At 45.0% G+C, this 21,787-nt stretch overlaps 1 protein-coding gene across 3 annotated transcripts in view; it reads left to right on the forward strand.

The window, feature by feature from the left end:
- The window catches only part of INSC (INSC spindle orientation adaptor protein), a 116,121-nt gene that overhangs the window by 16,722 nt on the left and 77,612 nt on the right, over positions 1 to 21,787 (forward strand). For all 3 annotated transcript variants that reach the window (XM_088791652.1, XM_088791654.1, XM_088791653.1), the window contains exon 2: positions 11,156 to 11,256. In XM_088791652.1, the coding sequence (XP_088647778.1) occupies positions 11,201 to 11,256 (56 nt within the window). In that variant the 5' untranslated portion in view covers positions 11,156 to 11,200. The remainder of the gene's footprint in view (positions 1 to 11,155; positions 11,257 to 21,787) is intronic.

Here is a 21,787-nt window from a genome sequence, read left to right on the forward strand (position 1 = left end):
TATTTCTTTCTCTATGTATATCATTTCAGTTGGTTACCCTAGATATTACAGCATCAATAATAACCTAATGAAGCTAAAATTAATTTGCATCTCTATTTCCTCCTCTCAAGATAAAAGCACCTTAGAACACTTTACCTTTCTTTAGTCATTCCCTGCTGAGTTTACTTACAATATTTTAGATGCTTTTTCCTTATCCCACAAATGAGGTATTCTGATTGTTTCTTGTAGTCCAAGTTTGTTTGAATTTACTCATATAGTTACATGTAAGTTTGCTCATCATTCTTTCTTATATCTCAAACCTTTCATCTGGTGTTACATTTTTTCTGCTTGAAGTAAATCTTTTATAATTTCCTTTAGTGTGGGATTTTTACTTCTTTGAAGATACACTTATTTGTTCCTTATTCTTCACAGAGAGTTTCTCTGGGTATAGAATTTTAGGACAATTGTTATCTGTAATTAAATCTTTTCTTATTGTCTGCTGACTTTCATCATTGGTATTAAGTGGTCACCTGTTGATCTGCTTTCTCTCTTTGGTGTTCTTTAGTCTGGTGAATTGTCTAAGGTGTGTTTCTTTTGTATTTTTCCAGCTTAGGATTCGTTGGGATTCTGGATTTGAAAGTTATTTTGTCTTTCAAAAATTCTAGGAAAATTTTCAGTCACTATTTCTTTGAATATCACTTTTTTTAACCTATTTTTATCTCTTATCTCCCTTTGAAAATCTGATTAGATACTTGTTAGACTACTTTATTCTCTATTCTTGAGCTTTAGTTTCTCTCATATTTTCTCTCCTTTGTCTCTCAGGGCTGCATTTTGGATAATTTCTTTTGTTCTATCTTTTAATACACCAGTCTATTCTTTAGCTGTGATTAATTTGTCCAATGAGTTTTTCATTTTAATTATTACGTTCTTAATTTATAGAATTTAATTTGGTTCATTCTCAAATCTGCTTGGCTATATTTCATAGACTTTGTTCCTTGAAAATGTTTCCAAGATTCTCTTTTATTTCTTGAAACTAAAGTCTTTAATTGAGTTTTTATTCCTCCTCACAGATAATGTGTGTTTAGGTCACAAACCTATGTGAAGGTCATATTGTGATCATTAATTCTTAAGAGAGATTTTAGTTCCTTTTACTCAGCACCAAAGCTGGGACAGACAACTTTTCTCGTACTTACTGTGTAAAATATTTATTTCTAATTTATCCTTACACTGAAATTCTGGCCTTCTGGACCCCGATTTTAATCTCTCCCTAGTCCCCGGCTTTGTCCCTAGACTTCACTGTCCCATACACACATGAAGCAGAAGCTTAGGTAATACAACATTCAGCAGATGTTCTCCGGGCAAAACTTTCTTCAACTCGTGCTTATTATATCCTTGGTTCCCGCTTTTGCTTTTCTTTTGGGCCCTCCTCATGTCATTTGGACCAGCTCAGTGGTGCATTTAAAGACATTAAGAACATCTTTATCAATCCTTTAAAATGTTTATTATGGAAAACTATTTTCAAATAATGGTCTACCATATTGCTGAACATAGAATTTCTGGGGAACCTTTTCCTGTAAGAAGAATCAATTGTTAAGTAAAAAACAGGTGCTAAAAATAGTGGCATGGTATGGAGTTCCTTAAACAGAGGGTATAGTTTTTATCCTCACTCAACTGACGAGCTGTATACCTTAGCAAATTATTGACTCTCTCTAAATCTTTATTTCAACCTCTCTCAAATGGGGATAATAATAGTAGTAATTATTTTGGACTTTTTGAGCTATGGATTAATTTATTTATGTGAAGAATATAGAAGCGTGCTTGGCACATAGTGCCCAATGCCACATTTCATTGAACTTAAGATGTCATAGGTTGTAAGATGTTCTGTTACTTCATAAAAAAGAAAATATGCTTCCAATTAAACTATGAAACAATGCCAAGATGCCATTGACTGAAACATACATCTCAATTTCAGATGTTAAAAAGTGAAAAAAAAAAGCATCTTAGAACCACCTGATTGTAGTAAATTTTAGCTGTTATTATAAATGATACATATGAGCTGAGGAAGCATTGGTGGAAAAACAGAATCTTAGTCTCAGAACTGATAGGACTTTAAATGTTTGTAGGTATTTGTTTCATCTCACCTTCACCTCATCCACTTCTGGACCCCAACTGTATAGTCTTTATCCTCACTCAACTTAACTAGCTCTGTACCTTAGCAAATTATTGAATCTCTCTAGATCTTCGTAGTATAGTACAGTGTGAGAACTAGACTCAGTTTCTAGAGGGTTAACTGTCAGTAGACAAACACAAGACTGAAGAAGAAGAGAAAAGGATCTTATGTTTATTAAGAGACTTCAGTGTCTAGCATACCTATAGGTGCCTTAAATACAGCATTTACTTTAAGTTTTACAATTAATCAGGTTAAGTAAGATTAGTTGCAGTAACAAACAACCCCCCAGTTCGTGGCTTAGCACATTATATTCATTTCTTGCTTGCCCCACAGACTGCGGTGGCTTAGGTGGCTCTATTCCAAACTGTGATTTAGGACTCATCTTCTTCCACCTATTGGCCTTGCCGTATTGGGCCTTTCTGGTTTCTCTGGCATCATTCAGTAGGCAGAGAGGGGAAGAGAGAGGGACCAGGGAGAAAGCATACCTTCTATTACAATATAATTTAAAGTTGTTTAAGACCTCACAGTTTTATTTATTCCTTGGTAACTGTTTGGAAGGAGGAATTACTATAGGTTAGGGTGGTTGGAGAAGGCCTCCCAGATGAGGTGAGGTTAGACTGAGTCCTAAAACACTGGTATTACCTGGAGATAGAAAAAGAGAATCGAGGAGATTTCAGCCTGGATGTGCTGGGGTGCCATGACCAATGCACAGAATTATGGAAGAGAACAATGTTTTTGGAGAACCATGGAACACTCTGTTGGGGAATGACTATAATTTATTGCACTCCTAATTTATTGTACTGGACACCATGCAATGCGCTGTTTGGATGCTACTCTGATGGCATACTAATCATCAATAAGACAGTATTCTGTGAAAGGGCTGCTTTTTCATGTTTGACCTGTTCTGTGCCCCCCTGAATTAACTCAAATGGTTAAATGTTGACCAGATGGTCCATGAACCCCAACATAAAGGATTATTTATCTAAGGATGTGATGACAATGACAGTAGGATTTGTTGAGATTGATGATGTTGTGTTCACACTCTGGGTTGTTTCATTGACATACAGTGACCCTAGAGGGGGTTCTGGTTCTCTGTCTTTGGTTCCTTTTCATTAATGAACTGGTGAGAACCCTTCGTCATTGTGGCTGAAGCAAGGTTCTGGTTTGGTCTGGATTCCCCTTTGAATGTCCCATACTCCTTAGGTCATACAGAGTATGAGTAGGATGTTAATTATTTCTTCAGGGCCAACGTTACTAACCACAGAAAATATCTTAGTGTTGCTGTTTGTGCTTATTCAAAGCATAGTCTTTATGTACTAGGTCTTTATCAAATCTCTTCTATGGAAGGTTTTTATTCTTCCCAATATATTTAATGTATTCTGCTTTTAAATCCCTGTTAGTGGGAAGCAGCTCTTTGGGCCTGAGGTCTGTGTAGGAAATGGATCTTTCATTGGGCACAAAGATGGATATCATAAGACTTCCTGTGTAGCACCATTAAATAGCCCCCTGGGTCAAAACAACTTATTGTATTGTTATTGCACTTGGTCTTATAAGTGTCATGCAAGATACATGAGCTTATTGATTTTAACAACAACCCTGAGAAGAGATCCTTTTCCCATTTTACAGATGAAGATGCTAAAGGTCAGAGAGGTTCAGGAAGAGGCAGAACTGGGATGGGAACCCCAAGCCTGAACTTTGGATGTCCATGCAATCATCATGTTGCTTTCCAAATGTTATTGAGCAAACTCCAGTTTGCGGGATTTGGGAAGGAAATCAAATCAGAGACGAAGGTTGGATTATTGTGGTTGTTGAGGAAGCACTATCATCTGCTCATGGCTTTAGAAATAAGAGAAAATTATACTTGTGAAACTACAAAACATTGTACAGTTCTCTCTCCTGCGTCCGCTTTCCCAAGGGTATGTAGACTCCCTCAACCTGGGTCCTCATGATGACCCAGAGAGGGAAATAGCTTGCCCAGTATGATCTCTGACTGTGATTTATGAAACAGGATATATCCAAATTTTCACCACGTTGGAGCTATTCAATTTTCTCTAATGGCCCTTATCTGAGAATTATGTCTATTCATGGCAGCCACAACCAGTAAGTCATTAGCTTAAAGTATACTTATTGTTAATTTTAGCACCCTGGGACCGGGGCCCAGGGAGAGAGGGCTCTCACTTTTGCAAATCAGAGCTGAGGAGCATTGGAGCAGTTGGCTAACATTCACATCAGGAAAAGTTGGAAAGTAAAATGGGATGATTAAACAGTTAAAAGAGTAAAATGCAGTTGACTAGCTGGACATAGTTCAGGAGGTGGCAGAATGGCCTTCGTCTGGCTGCCTCCTTATTGCTAGGCACTGTCCTCACCAGAAGAGAAATGGAACCAATCTTTATATGGAACACCCCTCTGTGCCAGGTACTTCATTTATGTAATCTCACTGATCCATACAGAGTGCCCTATGGAAGGCATCATTATTTCCATTTTATCCTTTATCAATCCTTTAAACTTCCTCTTGAACCTGAGCGGGGCTGAGGTCTGGGTGGGCCCCTCTACCTTATGCACAGTCCTTCTGGGCTGTCCAACCCTGTTCTTCAGGGCCTGAGGGGACAAGGGCCAGCTTTGTGAGCCTTGAGGTCTGCTCTGCCTACTTGCTGGGAACTGTCGCCTGGCAGCTGTGAGGGGCCATTGGGGCTTCCTCCAGGGAGCCAGAGCTCTCTATATTTCATGAGGCTCAGTTCATTCAGCAGGGCCGGGTGACAGCTTGCTTGGGTTCTTGCACCTCCCCTGGGAATGAGCGTTCTTAAAGTATCTGATTGCTGCACGATGCTGGCCACCACAGCTAGCAATACTGAAATATCGCTGATGACTGTTGCCACCCTCCTACAGGTCAAACACAGGCCCAGAGTGGGCACGAGGAGCCAGGCTCATTGTTGTTACTTCCCAAAGCTCATTGAAACCCTCCTTTCCATCCCCAGCGCCCCACCTCTCCAGCTACAGGCTTTCGTGGTCCCCCTGGGAGCTTGCGTCTTTCTCTTAAATGAACCCTTGCTGCTGGTCTCACTCCCTCAAGGGCATCCACTCCACTGGTCACTATGGGAGCTGAAGTTCCCCTCTGATAACTTCACTGCCCTGTTCAAACACTGTCAACGGCTTCCTACCACCCACAGCACAGAGCCAAAAACCAATTCCTTTTATATGCAGGGTCATAAAGGCACCTTCTCTCCATCCCCCTGGGAGATATCTGGGTCCCTGAATACCTGCTGCATTTTCTGGTCTCCTTGCCATGGCTCACACTTCTATCCTGGCACTTAATGTCCTTGTCCCATCTTTACGTGGCAGAATCCCACCTTGTATTTAAGACCGAGTTCAGGTGTCCGCTCCTCTAAGAAGTCTCTCCTACTCTCCCAGCAGGTAGTGCTACTCCTTTTTCTGCAATCCCATGCCAAGGGATAGTTCCCTCTGAACTCCACCACCGGCCCAGCATGCTCCAGCCTTTTAGGAACACTTCCGTGCTCATGATTCTGTTCTTTTCATGTGCTCTTCCCTTTGCCTGCATTCTCTTCCTTCCAGCCCCTTCTCCTTCCTCTATTTCCACATTCCTTCCAATGCCAGCTTTGGGGTCATGTCTTGAGAAACTTTCCCTGACGCCTTCTTCCCATGTTCCCTTCTCACCTAGTACTGCTTGGAAGCCCTCTGGACCTCATAGAGCATCCCCTTGGTTACCTGTTATTGCAGTTTTCATACAGCATTGGGATTGGCTGTTGGCCCATCTGTCTGTCTCTCTGGAAAATCTAATGAGCACAGAGCTGGGGGTAGGACGGAGGCTGCCCAGCTGGGTATAAGCAGACAGTGAGGACTATAGGAACTCAGGAGGGACAGGCAGCTGTGTCTCAATGAACGTGAAGGTGCAGAGCCCCTTCCAGGCAGCATATATGTGAGTTGTTGAAAAAGGCCCTCACACAGTCGTCTCCCTGAGCACTCATAACACCTGATGAAATAGGTGCCTTTGTCTCCCATGACCAGTGAGGACGCTGAGGTTCCTTCAACAAGAACCTACCCAGTCAGTCAGCAAGTGTTGATTGATCTGATCATTCAGGCACTGTGTCAGCAAGGAGGGACAGGGGATATAGCAGTAAGCAGGACAGACCTCTAGTCAGTGACCCGGTGACCCTCAGGGGATAAAGATGTTAAGCTACTAATTTTCCAGTTAATTGTTTAGTTACAATTGTGATCAATTCTATGGGAGGAGAAATAAAGAGGGGGTAGGGGATCATATAATGAGGGACTTGACTGACTCCCCAGGTCTCATTCCTCTCCTAACACCCTCACCCCCACCGCCAAGCTGCCTCCTCCTGTCTAGCGCTTTGGCGAGAGCTTAACTGCTTTCCACAATATTTACTGTCCTGCCCCTGTTGACAGTCCTAATGGATTCTGCAGATTAAACAATCCTAGCCCTGCCTTCAGCTCTACTCGGATTGGCCCATTAGACAACGGCAGAAACCGCCCTTGCTCCTGGTTCTAATTGAATAATTTACTGTAAATAGCCTCCATTTCCTCCAGAGCCCAGGCTGGCTTGTTAGCCAAATGGAGGTGAGCAAGGGTTGCCTCTAATGGGATGCAAGAGAGAAATGAGCTGTCCAAATGAGCGGCTGTCCCAGCAGGCATTGAATTAAATCAGAGACACTTAGGGCTTCAAGTTTTTCTTGTAAACTAGCCCCTCCTCGTGGGGGAGGCACAGCCAAGAGCCCTGCAGAACCAAAGCTGCAGGTTCCATTGTGGGATTGCCAATGAATTAGGAAGGCCCTTGGGGTGGCGGGGACGTGATGGAGTTTCCTGTTTCTCACTCCTACATGTGTCCTTCTCATCTTTCATGGGCAAGGTAGAATCTCTGCCCTGAGACATGTATCTCAACTCCTTCTGTGAGGAAGGACATGACCTCTTTAAGGCTACTACCACGTGTCAAGCATATGATATGATATATTATCTATTAGGGGCTTTTGTGCGTCATCTCATTTTAATCCTTATGAAGTTCCTGGGAGGCAGGTATAATTGAGGAAAGCACATTTACGGGGGTTGATGATTTTCCCAAGGCCGCATACTAATGAATCACAGAGTCAGGATTTGAATCCAGATCTGTCAGACTTCAAAATTTAAGTTTCTTTTGCAACACCAGTGAGGACAGATTGCGTGGGGCCTAGGAAATACCTTGAATCCATTCTTGGCTTCCGGACATGCTGTGTAGCTTTGGAGGGGTTCTACTCTGAGTCTCTGCTTCATAGGATGAGACCAGCTTAGGGCAGTGGGAGGGGATGGCTGCAAGGGCAGCAGGCCATGGGGGCTCCCCTGTGAGCTGCATGATTGAAACAGGTTTCTCTATAAAGCTAATGACACCTTAGGCTTTAGCTGGGACTGTGGTGTCCCCTTCCCTGATCCTTTTAGAGCACATAACTCTGTCCAGATAACTTTCACCGAAGGAACCAACAAATGAGGAACAGAAGGGATGTCCTCACTGTCTGTGCCCTTCTTTCTCCCACCATTTGGGTGCAGTTTTTGTGATTTGTTTCGTTTTTCTGAGGATTTGTCTTCTGTCCTCTGGCTGTGTCACTGAGGGCTGGCCTTAGATGAAGCTGAAAGACTCACAGTCTGGGAGGTGGGAGCAGTGGGAGGTGCTGGTAAGAACGCAGAGGGCTCGGCGGCTGTCTGTGAAGGGTGGCAACTGGGTGTTGCCACCATAATGTGGAGTCAGGCTGCCTGTTAGCAAATGCTGGGCACGTGTCACTTGTTTATTGCTCTCGTCATCTTCATCTGCTCCAGCACCTCCCCTCCAATCATAAAACTTGGATACTAGTCCTGTCTCCTACTAGTGGTGTGATGTTGGGCTACGGGCATATTTCTCTGCATTTCAGAGGTCTCATCTGTAGCAAGGGGATGGTGATAGTATTAAATGAGCTAATGCTACACCAAGTATGCAGCACAGGGCTGGGCACTCAATAAATATTAGCTACTATTATTAGGGGCACTTTATGAACATCAGCGGGGTTAAACTCTTGATCTTCCCGCTCTCATCTTACTGATATTCTCTCTTACCTGTTTCTCATTCCCAGTGAATATGAGTTGTGGCTCATCCAAGAGCTAATCTGATTCACAATTCCAGCTTTGGCTATGATTTGAGCAAGATGTGAGTTCAGACATAGAGGAGTCTTGTCCCATTGGGGAAAAGACGCAGGCGTAAGTAATACGCGTACAGTCTGTGAATAGGACAGTAAGTCATATATGGCCCAGATGTCCCCAAAAGGCGTCTCCAGTCTCTGGGGACACATGTGATCCCATGAAGCAAGTTTCCGTCAGCTGGCAGCCTCCACTGGCATAACCGCTGGGAAGCTATGGATGAAATGGATGGACAAGGACAACTCACGAGGTTGCGTTAACAAAATCAAGACATATTAGGTTTATTGCATTTCGCTCAGCTAAGAGCCCTGTGGTTGCTAACGAAGAAGAAATAGGTTGTTTGGGCAGGACTTGTTCCTACAAGCTGGCCTCTCTTGCTTACTGGCTCTACTGTGCTCTAACTGGCTTCTTGTGCTTACTGCTCCTATCCAAAGGGCTCACAGATGGGTATTAGGAATCTGTTCTAAACTGTCGTGGTCATCAAGTTGTGTTTCTGGAATCTACCCCTTCAAAATTCAGATCTGCTTGCATCCAGGCGTCTGCTCACGACAGCTCTCCCTTTCTGTGTGGGTCCCTCAGCTACGACTCAATCAGTTCCAGAGGTTCCTCTAATATTCTAGGGTACGCTTCATCTTGTCACAGGGTCCTAACGGGTTCACACTTTAAAGGACCTTGGACTTCCTTCTTCTCTCTGTCTCCTCACCTACCTTAAGCGTTCAGTTTTTCTCTTCTCCCTTTTCCTCTCTGTGATAAAGACGGAGGTAAAATAAGATCTGCTTGTTTACTGCTCTCTGATCACATCATAGCGTTCACTCAGAGAAGTTAGTCAAATATATTACAAAGAGAACAGATACCTCATTTTGTTATTTCTAGCTTTTTCTTTTGTGCCATACTTTTCAGGCTGCTGACTCACTGGGTTCCCAAAATATACTTTCTCAATAATGGTAATAATGAGAGAAATAACAATGCTACGACTTCTGACGCATGCTGTCATTGTGATCGGTGTTTCATACGCCTTATCTTATTTTCTGCATCTCCTTTATCTGATCGCGGGGCACATACAGCAGACTCTGAGGACATAATAATAATAATAACAGCTTTTATTTATTTAGCTCTCATCCTGGCCTGACACTTCCATATTCCTTATCTCATGTCATTGTTACAAAGTTCTGTAAAGTAGTTATTAGTCTCAGTTACAGATGAAAAGTTAAGGCGCAACATAAAGGTATTAAAAATTCATTCCACTTATCTTTTCAACAGGCACATAGAGTGCTTGCTAAGTGTCCGGCTCTTCACTCAGTGCCAGGAACACAAGTGGTTCTTGCCCTCAAGGGACTCACAGTCTAGAGGGGCCCACAGACAATGAAAGTGGCAATGAGTCTCTGGTATTATCTAAAGCCATAGTTTATTCTGGGCTCCTGCCTCCCCATACTTTTCAGATTGACGCATTAATTTTCCATTCCAAGCATCATAAGGGGTACTTTATGTCCAGCCACATCACTATTAATTAAAGTCCTCCTACGTTCTTTTCTCATAAGGGTCACTTGTAATCACAGAGTAAGAGTTTAATTTTATTAGGCTTATCTCATCCTGCTCTGCTGTATCTTTCCACAAGTTCATACTGGTGTTTTCTCTGAATGTCTTGAAATCTGCTGTCCTCAAGCTCAGAGCATGCCAGGTGACAGCCAACCCTGTCTTTTATTACTTTACCCAGGCAATGGTGACAGAATCTCTATTTTCCTCAGGGAGGGCTTCTTTATTGGCTTGAAGAAGGAGTTGGCCTAGAGAAACGGGGAAGGGGCAAGGCAGGCAGGAGGAGACAAACAGGTGGGCTGCTGGTTTTGTGGAGGAGGAAGGATGCTATTGTCTTGATCCAACCCGTGAAACACAGGCAAGCCAGGTCGGTCCTCAGTGCTGGGATTGGAGCCCCTGCAACCTGGTTCTCCTTTACCAGTGAGGCTGCTTTTGTCTGTACAGAACCCAAATCCTCACGTTAACAACAAGAACTTCATTATCTTACATAATAGGAAGCCAACAGGTGGGCCCCTCCGTGGTTGGTTGATTCAGTGGTTCAGTGATCAAGGACCCAGTTTTCTTTTCTCCAGCTCGTTCCTTGCCTGATTGCAAGATCGTTTCTAGCAGTAATGAAGTGATGAGTGTCCTTGTTCAGGTCCAATGGGAGACATACTGTCTCACCTTGTGGCTCACAGGAGAAACCACATTTTTTCTGGAAGCAATTCTGTCATGGCTCATTGGTACGAATTGAGTCACCTGCCTATTCCTGAACTAATTACTGGCAGTTTGGGTGAATTTACATCATTTGAAGTGGAATGGCTTTGGGGAAGCAACCATGTCCATGACAGAGTCACATTCTCCAAGCTTAATCAAAGTGAACAACCCAGGGCTGCGATGGTATATAGGGACGGAACTAGCAGATAGAGTAGCCAGATTTAGCAAACAATGTAGGATGCTCCGTAAAATGTGAATTTCAGGTAAACCATAGACACTTTTTAAGTATACATTTTTCCCATGTCATATTTGCTGGTCTGTGTGTTCCAATATTGGTTACAAAGCAAAAAGGGTCAGGCAAATATTTGATAATGGGAGATAAAAGATTGTACAGTTTGTAGTGGGCGAGGGACTTAGAACCGAGATCACAGCTGAGTCCTGCATCACTTGTGTGAGTACAGTGGGATGTAAACTGGTCCAAAACGCAGAGGAGGGCGAGGGGGTCTTTCCTCCGCACCTGCCTCGTGGCCAGGACCCAGGAGAGAAAGTGAATGTGCCTGCTTTCTCTGGGCCCTCCCTCATTGGTCCCATCCTGCCCTCTCTTTCCAGGGCCCCGACCGCTGTGGGCAGGCTTTGCTACAGATTGGGATCAACATGATGGCGCTGCCTGGAGGTCGCCACCTGGACGCCATCCCCCTGCCTGGTCAGCGGTAAGTCACACAGCTGTCCCTCAGGGCCAGACCTGTGAATCAGGCACATCCTACCTCCCAAGGAGCTGCAGTCTAAGATCCAGGCAGACAATGAAGACAATGATCGAGTGGGGTATGCTGCTAAGATAGGGGACCCCAGAGGAGCTTCCTGATTCCTCCTAGGCCAGGAAGTTGGGGTCACTGGAGAAGGAGGGCACTTGGGGTTAGTGAATTTTCCCTTTGAGCCTCTTGGGTCAGTCTACGCTCAGGTGTCTTCTCTTTCCCCCAGGGAGAGAGCTGAGCACAGAGAGGATCCTTGGGAAATACTTGTTGCCCTGAGTTGGGCAGTAGGGGGCTGGAAGGGTAAGGAAGGAATACACTGAGCGGAAGGTGAAGGGCAGATGATGAGATGAGAAAAAGGAGAGACTAGGGGGCCCCAGAGTCTCCTTTACGCAGCTGAAAGGTATGGAGACCTGGCTGGTCCTGGAAGCCAGAAGATGAACCAAAAAGTACCAGGGCACCAAATCTCTGGTGACCAAACGTCCTCATTTACCCAGGACTGTCCTGATTTTGGCATTGAAAGTTCTGTATCCTTGGAAACTCCTCCATCCTGGGCAAACTGGGGAGATGGCCATACTAATGCAGGTTTGTTCTTCGGAGGAACTTTGCAACCTGAGTGCTCAGGGCTTCTGCCTAGGCTTTTTTTTCTTTTTTCCCCCAACACATTATAATGGGGCAACAGAATCCAAGTAGCCTTTTTGCAAGACTGTTAAGCCTTTGTTGGTTTGTTTTGTTTTATGTATTACATGTATTACTGACAGCTTACTTTTGCTCTATCCTTAACTTTCCACCTGAATTACAGGGGATTTCTACTTATTATATCATTTCTTTTTATATTGTGTGTTTGGTTTTTGATTACTTTTTTTTAAAAAAAATTGAATATGTGTTGCTTTCAAAATCAGAAAAAAATTATTAAATATTTGCTAAAAGTCTACTAGAACTAGGTTAACGTCTATGAGGGCATCAATCTCTTCCCCCCAAAGTCATCGTTACGAAAAAGAGTTAAGGGTATGAAACCTGCTCGTGCGTATTACTGAGGGCTGAGAACACTGTTAGAAATATAGAGTTTCCTGTGCAGCCTGAAGCTGAGAATAAGGGGTCCTATCTGGGCCCAAACATCTTCCCACGAGTGTGTCTAAGGTAGAGCTGAGAGGTTGTGAGAGGCACACCTGTCAGGACCCATGTGAGTTCTCAGAGTCAGGAACTTGGCTTGGAATGGCTGATGGCCTTTTAGGAGGTGAGCATCCTCAGCTTTGACATGCCTGCCTGCCTTCGAAGCCAGGCTCTCCCTCTCACTAGCTGTGTGACCTTGTGCACGTTCTCCAACCCCATCAGCTGCTTGGTTCCCTCATGTACAAAATGGGGGTGATAATGGTACCTACTTCATAATGTTGATGTACGGATTAAATGAGTCAATATGTGCAAAGTGTCTGTCATGCAGTGAGAGCTGCACAGGGGGAGCTATTGTTTATCAAGTTCCCCTGTGACTCTTCATGTAGGTGACCCTAGCGAATTCGTCTAGGAATCCCTCCTCCGACCTCTCTTGGCAAGTGGCTTCACTGAGAAAATAAGAAATCACAGACAGACGCGCACAGCAACCTAATATTTTAAACCAGGAGAAAGTGGAACTGGTTCAGATAAAGTGAGATCGTAGTCTTCCCAGCTCCTGTCCCAACCAGGCCGTAAGTCGGTACCTATGTAGCTACATGGGCAGTGGCAGCTCCGGCAATTGTGTGTTGGGACATCTCCACAGAACCTCATGGGTCCTGGGACGGCCAGATCAGATTCTGTGCTGAGGGTGGGGAAGCTGTCATCACAGGGCTGTTTAAGACTGGTTAGGAGCTGGGACTGCCTCAACTTGATTCTTGGTTCTGTTACTTATTAGCTGTATCTTAGGGCTTTTGTTTCTTTAGCTATCCAGTGGGGATATGTATACTTACGTCACTGGGTTGTTGTGAGAATTTAAGGTGATGTGTATACAACACCTGCCTGCACACAGGAAATGCTGCATCAATGTTAAGGTCTTCTTCAGGGGAAGAGTAGGTCCCAGAGTAGAAACTATGGGGCTAAGGTAGATCAGATCCTGGCACCCTTTCAACCTCTGGGAAACACCTCTCTCTCTCTCTCTCTCTCTCTCTCTTTCTCTCTCTCTCTCTCTCTCGCCCATTCCCAACTTCCTCAGAAGTTAGGATAAAAGAAAATTAAATTACACAAAAATGATTTAGAAATTAGATTTCAGTTATCCATGGTCATCCAAGGTCTGAAAATATTAAATGGAAAATTCCAGAAATAAACAATTCATAAGTTTTAAATTGTGTGCTGTTCTGAGTCTCATGATTAAATCTTATGCCGCCTTGCTCTGTCTCGCCTGGGACATGAGTCATCCTTTTGTCCAGAACTTCCACGCTGTAGACACTACCTGCCCATTAGTCACTTAGTAGCCGCCTCCGTTATCAGATTGACTGTCACAGTGCTTGTGTACAAGTAACTTTTGTGTTATTTAATAAGGGCCCCAAAGCACAAGAGTGGTTATGCTGGCAATTCCAATATGCCAAAGAGAAGCCTGTAAAGTGCTTGTTATATATTGTTAGAAGGTCAACAGTAGCCTAACGCTGTCACAATGCCTACGTCATTCACCTCACTTCATCTCATCACATAGACATTTTATCATCTCACAGCATCACAAAAAGAAGGGTGAATACAGTGCAATAAGGTATTTCCAGGGTGATATTTCACATGACTTTTATTACAGTATATTGCTATGATTGTCCTAATTTATTATTAATCACTTACGGTGCCTAATTTAGAAATTAAACTTTATCATAAGCCTGTATGTATAGGGAAAAAACATAGTTATGTCTAGGGTTTGGTGCTATCCGTGGTTTCAGGCATCCACAGGGAGTCTTGGAATGTATCCCTGCAGATAAGGGGAAACTACTATGGTTTTCTTTGAAGGTAGGATAGGGTTTCTAATTGATATTATGCAGCAAATACCTTGAGAGGAAAACCCTGAACTAACATGACTCCAGGAGTTCTGGCTGGCCACAAATACTGCAGCCTGAGAAAATGTTTGTTTAGAATTGTCTTCATCCTTCCATTTCTTATAGGGCAGAGTGAGCTGCAAACAGAAGGGGGTATTTCCTTTCATATATTCACAGCCTAGCATTGCAGGCCCTCCCCAGAACATTGGAGGAATACAACCCTGTGCCTACCTATTAATCGTCTGTGTTCTGGGGCCAGTGCATGGGCCACATCCACACATAAGGCTCATGTGTATTTACAGGATGTCAGTGGGATTAATTTATCCAATCTGATGATGTATTACAGGCAGACAATAGCAGCCACCTCTTCTTCCCCCTTGTTCCAAGCTGCAGAGGCTTCTCTCATGGGGAATAACACCATGGTTATTGTCCCCAGATAAATAATTAATGCTGGATAATTGACTTCTTTCTGTCGTATTCCACTGAAACTCAATTTCACTCTGTAGTGCCATTGTTCACATCAATGTACAAAACAAATAAATACTGTCAAGTTGTGTGGGATCATCCAACAGCCTGGGTGAATCAGATGGGTTAGGCATTTGGCATCTGAGACCCTGAGGAGTAAATAGCACCCAAAGGTTTTCTAGGTGCAGGCTCCTGGGCGAGAGTAGTGGTGGGGGAGAAACAGGGTCCCAGGCCAGGGCTTGAGATCCCACGCTGAACTGGCCTGGGCATTAGGACAGGGTGTGATAGGGCTCTCAATTCTGATTGCATCTGAATTTTCTGGGAAATTTTCATATTTAAAACTAATAAAATAAGCCGAAGTACAAAACCCTACTCTTGGAAACTTTAATGTGGGCCTAAGTGGTTGAAAGCTTATAGGCCTTGGATTGGACTTGGGCTCCAATTCCATCTCCACTTCCTACCAGCCATGTGCTCTTGGCTGCTCCTTTGCCTCGCTGAGCACCAGTTTTATTTTCTGTAACAGGGAGGCAGTGATCATTGCTTTAAAGGGTTATGTAAGTGCTGAAATTCAGAAAGCAAGGTCTAGGGCCCAGGGTACTGGGCAGTGCACAATCCACACTTTACCAGGCCATCCCGGTGACAGTAACCAACCCTCTCTCCATCTTGCAGTTGTGGAAACACTTGCAAGCTCAGCTCCAAATACCTCCCTGGGTTCAAGGATTTATTGGCTTGAGTGAAAAGGGCAGGAGATCAGCCCTCTGGAGAGCAGGAGGCTGGGACTGCTATGCCCCTGGCTGATCTTTGTTTTCGTCTTGGGCCTCTGGGCTCCCATCTTTGCATCCAGCGCATCGATCCTCCTGTTGGCTCTGGGCATGGAGGTGCTGGTGCTCTAGCCGAGACATGGTGGTCAGCCGTGGTGGTCAGCATGTAGCACCTATCTGCATGCTCTCTCTGCCATCACACAGAGCTCTCATTTTTCTGCGGGGGCCCTGATGGACCAATCCTGTCCTTTAACTATGGTATCTCTATGTATAGGTTCCTACTGGGTGGGTTTCAGTCCAGTCTGAGGGGCATACAGTGCTGTTCCAGATGTCCCCTCCCTCCCTCTCTCTTTCCCTCCCACCCTTTCCTTTCTTTTTCCTTCCTTCCTTCCTTCCTTCTTTCCTTCCTCCCTCCCTTCCTTCCTTCCTTCCTTCCTTCCTTCCTTCCTTCCTTCCTTCCTTCCTTCCTTCCTTCCTTCCTTCCACTACTTTTCTGAACCACAGATCATGCTGGTGCACCTTGATATTTTCTCTCTGGGTTCCGGCCAGTGAGGGTAGGGATACTGATTAAAGGACTGGCCTTTCCTAACCTCCATAACAAAGTTGGCTCACTCTTGCTATAGCTGAGTGCTTTTACACACACAGAAGCTTATTTAGTCCTCAGGTGGCCCATATGTGTACTTAATATCTCTAGTTTGCAAATGAGGGGGTCACAGGTTGGATTCTCTGGGAAACAGCCTTTGGGATGGAGTTTAGAGTTCAAGTTGGTTATTAGGGAGTGCCTTTGTGGTCAACACCTGTGGAAGGGAGGAAGGAAGCAGGCCTGGGCCGAGAGAGAAGGTGAGCTGCAATGCAGACTGGATGACCTCATGGCAGCTTTGGAATCAGAGTTGTTGTTCATTGGCCAGTGGCCAGGGCCTTCATACCCCACCTTGATTTGTCATTGGAGTGGGCTCTAGGCTGGGCATGACATGAGGTGAGGTGGCCCTGAGACAGTATCTGGAGGGCCTGACAGCTGGAAGCTGTTAGCTAATGATACTCCCAACAGCTGAAGGCAACAAGTCCTTCCTTAAAAGGGAACTTGAGCGGCACATACAGTGCTCATCCCAGGAGGAAACTGAGCCTGGAGGAGGTTAAGGGACTTGCCAAGGACGGACCTGATAAGGAGCAGAGGTCTGCACACATTCCCAGCTGCTGCCTGAGCCCGAGTGCTGGCCAGGACTCTATCCAGTCGGTCTTTTCCACAATATTCTTGGGGGCATGACTCCAACAAATCATCCACTCATTTATTCAAGTAGTCATTTATTCATTAGCTTTCAACAAATGTGTATTGAGTGCAGATCATGTACGATGTATGTTACCTAAGGATACTTTGATGAATAAATTGGGCACGTTCCCTTCCCTCGCCAGCTTATTTCTTGACCTGATCAGGCCTGGATCTGTAGCAAGTATACAACTTGGGTCTTTCATTTGGGGCCTCTCACTGTGAGTGAATCATATGGTCACATGGTTTCTGTTCAGCCTGGAGTCTGAGATGAGCCCGGGCTGAGTGTAGCTGCCGGTAGTGGCAGGCGGCCCCTGGCCTGACGGTGAGGAGGCATCCAGCTTTCTTTCCTAAGCCAGCAGGGACTGTCGCAGGCTAGCCTGTCTCCAAGTGGATAATGGTTTGCATGTGTGCACCCTTGGTGTGTGGCTGTTTTTCTGCTGCTGGGCTGATGTCTGTGCCAGTGGTGAAATGTGCAGGCTGTAATTGTCAATGGGATAATTGGATATTTTCCTCTTGTTTAAACCAAAAGGAAGATCAGTCAAAGTTAGAATCAAATTCCCTCCCTTCTCCCATCTCCCAAGAGAAATCCACAGAAACACAGGGTGTGACCTTGTGAAGACAGAGGGACAATGATTTAACAAGTTATTTTTAAGAACAGGGATTGGGTTTAAATTCTCATACAGTGTTGGGACCTGGGGTCATAGAAGCATAGAATGTTGTTAGTGGATGTTTCCTCAGAGGTCATCTGTGTCACCCTGTCATGATAAGATGGGGAAACGGAGGCCTAGAGAAGTGACTAGAGCTGTCAAAATGCTTTTCAGGGCCCCTCTCACCCATTGTGGAGTCCTGCCTTCTCTGGGCCATGTTTCTTAAGCCCCTTCTTCCACCCAGCCTCCAATAAGCCCTAGAAGCTCTGTGTCCTGGCCCCAGGGGAATTCTCATTAGCAGTGATCTGTAATAGATATCAATTTCATTCATTCACTCATTCATTCGCATAAGATTTACTTTGGACTAAGAACTTACTTTGGGCCAGGTGCTGGGTAGTACAATAGTCATTTATGTAAATATCATCTTTCCTGCTCAATGATAAATGTCCTGAGGGCCAAATTCATTTGATTCATCTTTGGACTCCTGTGACTAGAAAGCACACAGTGGGAGCTCAACAAGTGGTGTTGGATGAAGAAATGTTTCATAAATGTCTGACGAATGAGTGAATGACAAATGGCTGAGGACTCTCAGGTGACTGTGAGAAATTAAATATCTGGGATTTTGTTCCTTTCTCCAAAACGCTGTTTCCAGCAAGCTATTCTCATTCTTTTTGGTAGAAAACTGCTGCTTGGAGGGAAAGGATAAGCTAGAGTTTTGTCTTCATTAATTTAAATACTCTTTCTGAGTGGAAGCCAAAGATTTAATTGGTTGATGGAGTCAGAGAGCTGGAGAGACATTTTTTTTTTTCTCATCTAAAGCACAGTAATTCAGAAACATTTTGAGTCTTTGTTTTTAAATTCACCGGAAAAAAAAGTCTGCAATTTCATCATTGGAGAACAGAGTTCAGTGAGGAGCAGGGACTAGGAGCCAAAGGCCAGCCTTCCTTTCTTCCTTCCTTCCTTCCTTCCTTCCTTCCTTCCTTCCTTCCTTCCTTCCTTCCTTCCTTCTCTTTCCTTCCCAGCCTTGGCTGTGCACTAGCCTGCTATGTGTTGTTGGATATTTTTTTCCCGTTTCTGAGCTTTAGTTTCTTCATATGAGGACTAGGAGGAGAAAAGTTTCCCCAGGAACCTTGCAGCTCTAATATCCTAGGTATCTGTGAGTGAGTCTTGGATAGTCGGTTCTTCTTTCTGGTGAAAATATCCCATTTCAGTGCCTCAGGGCTGGGAAAGCAATCCCACTGACCAAAGCAAAGTCTTCTCATTCCTGCCTATGACATGCACAGAGGTCTAGTGTTTGCCTTGCCGCTGGGATGGAAATTGCAACACATACTAGCTTGAGAGCCCCTTCCAGCATCCGAGGCCATGCCCTGTTCAGGTTTTATGGAAGCCCCTTGCTATATCCAGGAGAAGTGTTCTATCGGGAGCATAAGGTGCCCTGCTTTGATGGACTAGAATACAGACCAATCCATAAAACTCAGCCTTCCAACATGCGTCATGATTTGAAGTCCTTTCTTTTGACTTCATCTCTACCCCACTGACTATACTTAGCAACTTGCCATTTTCTCAACAGTTTCATGCTTTCACTCCTTTGCACGTGTTCTTTCCTCTATCTGAAAGCCTCTGTTTCTTCTGCTGGAGAACTTGAAGGCATCCTTTCAGTGGTGGCCTGCAGAGCTTTCTCAGATTGCTTAACTTGGGCTAAGCCTCCTTTTTCTGTGCCCCCACAGTTCTTTCTACTTACCTCCAAATGACGTATGAAGCACACACAGTGAGCTATAATTGCTTATTTACAATCACTCATCTATTCATTCAGTAAATGTTTATTGAATGCCTATAATATGCCTGGTGCTGGGCCAGGTGGATGGAATATGTCACTGCATTAGAACACCCTGCCCTCTTAGAGATCATATCCTCCCCACATCCCCTCGGTATTCCCAGCACCTAGCCCAGTACCTGACACATTGGGGCATCCAGTAAAGTTTAGGGGCCAATTCTAAGTGTTTTTAGTATAGTAAAGTGTTTCTTGACAGCGAACTCTCCACTTCACATAGCAGGTGGAATAGGGTAAGGCAGAGATATCCAAATTCTGAACTTTGAAGGAATAAAGTTCATCCTAAGGGAAAAGAGATTAAAATGAGCCAACAAGAGTGTAGACATAGATTTCCACAGACTATTGACCCCCCATGTTTTCAGAAACACTGGCTGCCAGGCCAGCAGGACCAGTTGGGGATGAGGAATTGGTTTAAGCAGCTAGGGGCCGGGACATGGGTCTGCTGGGCTGGAAAACTTACTTCTCTTTGGCATCTGAAGGGTCAGGCATAGGTACCCTCCCCCAGTGATGGGCTTTGATGAAACAAGGGGGCAATCTAGGAGCAGAAGCAGAGGCAGGGCAAGGCCAGTGAGGGAGTGGGGAGCCCCCTTTGCAGCTGGAGTCCTGAGAGGGGTCACTTCCCACCCTGTTTGTGTGGTCTTCCTGGCTTCCCTGCTCTGACAGTACTTCTGGTACAAACTCGTCAGATGTCTGTGGTGATGGGGCCAGTGGGTCAGCAGTTCTGTTTTGACTTTAAACAACATATAACCAGTTCTCTCCCAGAAAGAAATGAGGCCAGGGTTTGAACGATGACTAGACATGCCGCAGTCTACATGAACATAAGGACAGAGGAGAAAGAACCCTGACGGTGGATTGAGGGTTTGAATATCAGCTGAAGTGCTGAAGACATCAAAGAGCCTGGCGTACTGGTCAGGAGCAAGGCTCTGGTCTCAGACTGCCTAGATTCTTCTTTTCACTTATCCACTGAGTGGCCTTGGCCAAGTAACTTAACCTACTAAATCTCAGTTATGTGAGCCTCATGGAATTACATTGAAGGTTAAGTCAGCAGTTAAGATTGACTCAAGCCCTTAACACAGTGCCTAGAATGTAATAAGCACTAAATAATTTTAGCTTTATTATCACTATTAGTAGTGAGGTTTTGGACAAGTTATGTAATGCCTATAAGCCTCAGTTTCTACAACTGTAAAATGGGTTGGTAATCTCTAACCATCAAACCACTACAACGGCTGATGGACAGAGTGCTTGGTATACAGAGGTGCTCTATTGTTGATAACCCTCCTTGCTTCCTGCGTGGGCAGTTAATTCCTTCTGACTTTAGAAATATTTTAGGAAGGCCGTTGTTTCATACTGCAATTCTTTGGTCTGAGACTATGCTACTCCCTTCTCCTACACCAACTCCACCCTAGATAATTCCAGCTTTAAAAAAAATCATCCAACCAGTAGCCTGGTAGGAGATGATTGTGGTTACATCTGGCTTTGTGTTTGGAATCTGCCAGACTCCAGAAAGCCCGGATTTTGTGGTTTGGTCACCTCCTTCCAGATGTCCAGGAAAGCTGCCATCAGAGAGGAAGGAATGGGGTTACTTGGGGAGTAGGTATCTGCTTCTCATAGGGGCTCTGCTGAGAACTGGCAGGGCTCCTGTGAGCCCTGCTCACTGTCTGGGATATCCTTCCTGCTCGCCAGGCATGGGGGCAGTCTTTACAGCGTCAGGCTCAGATTCCAGTTCACTGTGGAGACAGAGGAAATCCAACTCTGGTCCTGGCCCCTGACCCCTTCAGCTCCTTGGCTGCAGACCATACCGGCTCCTGACTCTCGTGGTTTTCTACCCTGAAGGGAATGTGATTCACTGCCAGTCCGTCTGCTTTGACCCCAATTTTCAATTCCCTTCCTCCGTGTGAGTAATCAGACCGGTCGTCTGTACTTGTAAAGGAAATATTTCATGTGTAATGGGATGGCAGCTTGAAGTTCACGGCTAAGGATGGTTGAACCACTGGGAGTTGCGAGGTGCAGGGGCAGCAGACAGCCCCCACCACACAGCAAGAGCCGTCCTGCTTCACAATCAGAAAATCCAATAGAAGAGGTGGAGCCCAGAGAACCAGAGAGCTAATGACAGAGAGTCAGGCAAGCTATGCAATTATGGGATGCTAGCGCCAACACAGGCCAAACCTTAATGAGCCACAGTCCATAGACTCCAAAATTGAGAAGAGCAGCTCATTATGTGGCGGCAGCGTGACCATAGCTGGCTTGTGGCGGGGGCACGCGGGGTTCACCAGGCCTTGTTCCCTCCCTGAGAAAGCTTGGGGCCTATTTATTGAACCTCTCTAAGGGGCCTGGCCCCTACTTCTGCTATGGCCTTGTGTACCCTACTTGTCACAGTGCCTCACCCTGAAACCAAGCAAAACGAAAACTAACTCCTCCCTCGATGGGTTTCCTATCTCAGCCAGGGCAGCGCCCATCACCCAGACCAGAAATCCAGGGGTCAGCTTGATCTCTTCCTCTCCTTCTCTCTCATCTCCTTTCAGCTCCCTCCCAGGTCACTG

The sequence above is a fragment of the Rhinolophus sinicus genome, chromosome 14 (genome assembly GCF_057876585.1).
Source record: "Rhinolophus sinicus isolate RSI-liver-muscle chromosome 14, RSI-T2T, whole genome shotgun sequence".
In the NCBI taxonomy this organism is placed as follows: Eukaryota; Metazoa; Chordata; class Mammalia; order Chiroptera; family Rhinolophidae; genus Rhinolophus; species Rhinolophus sinicus.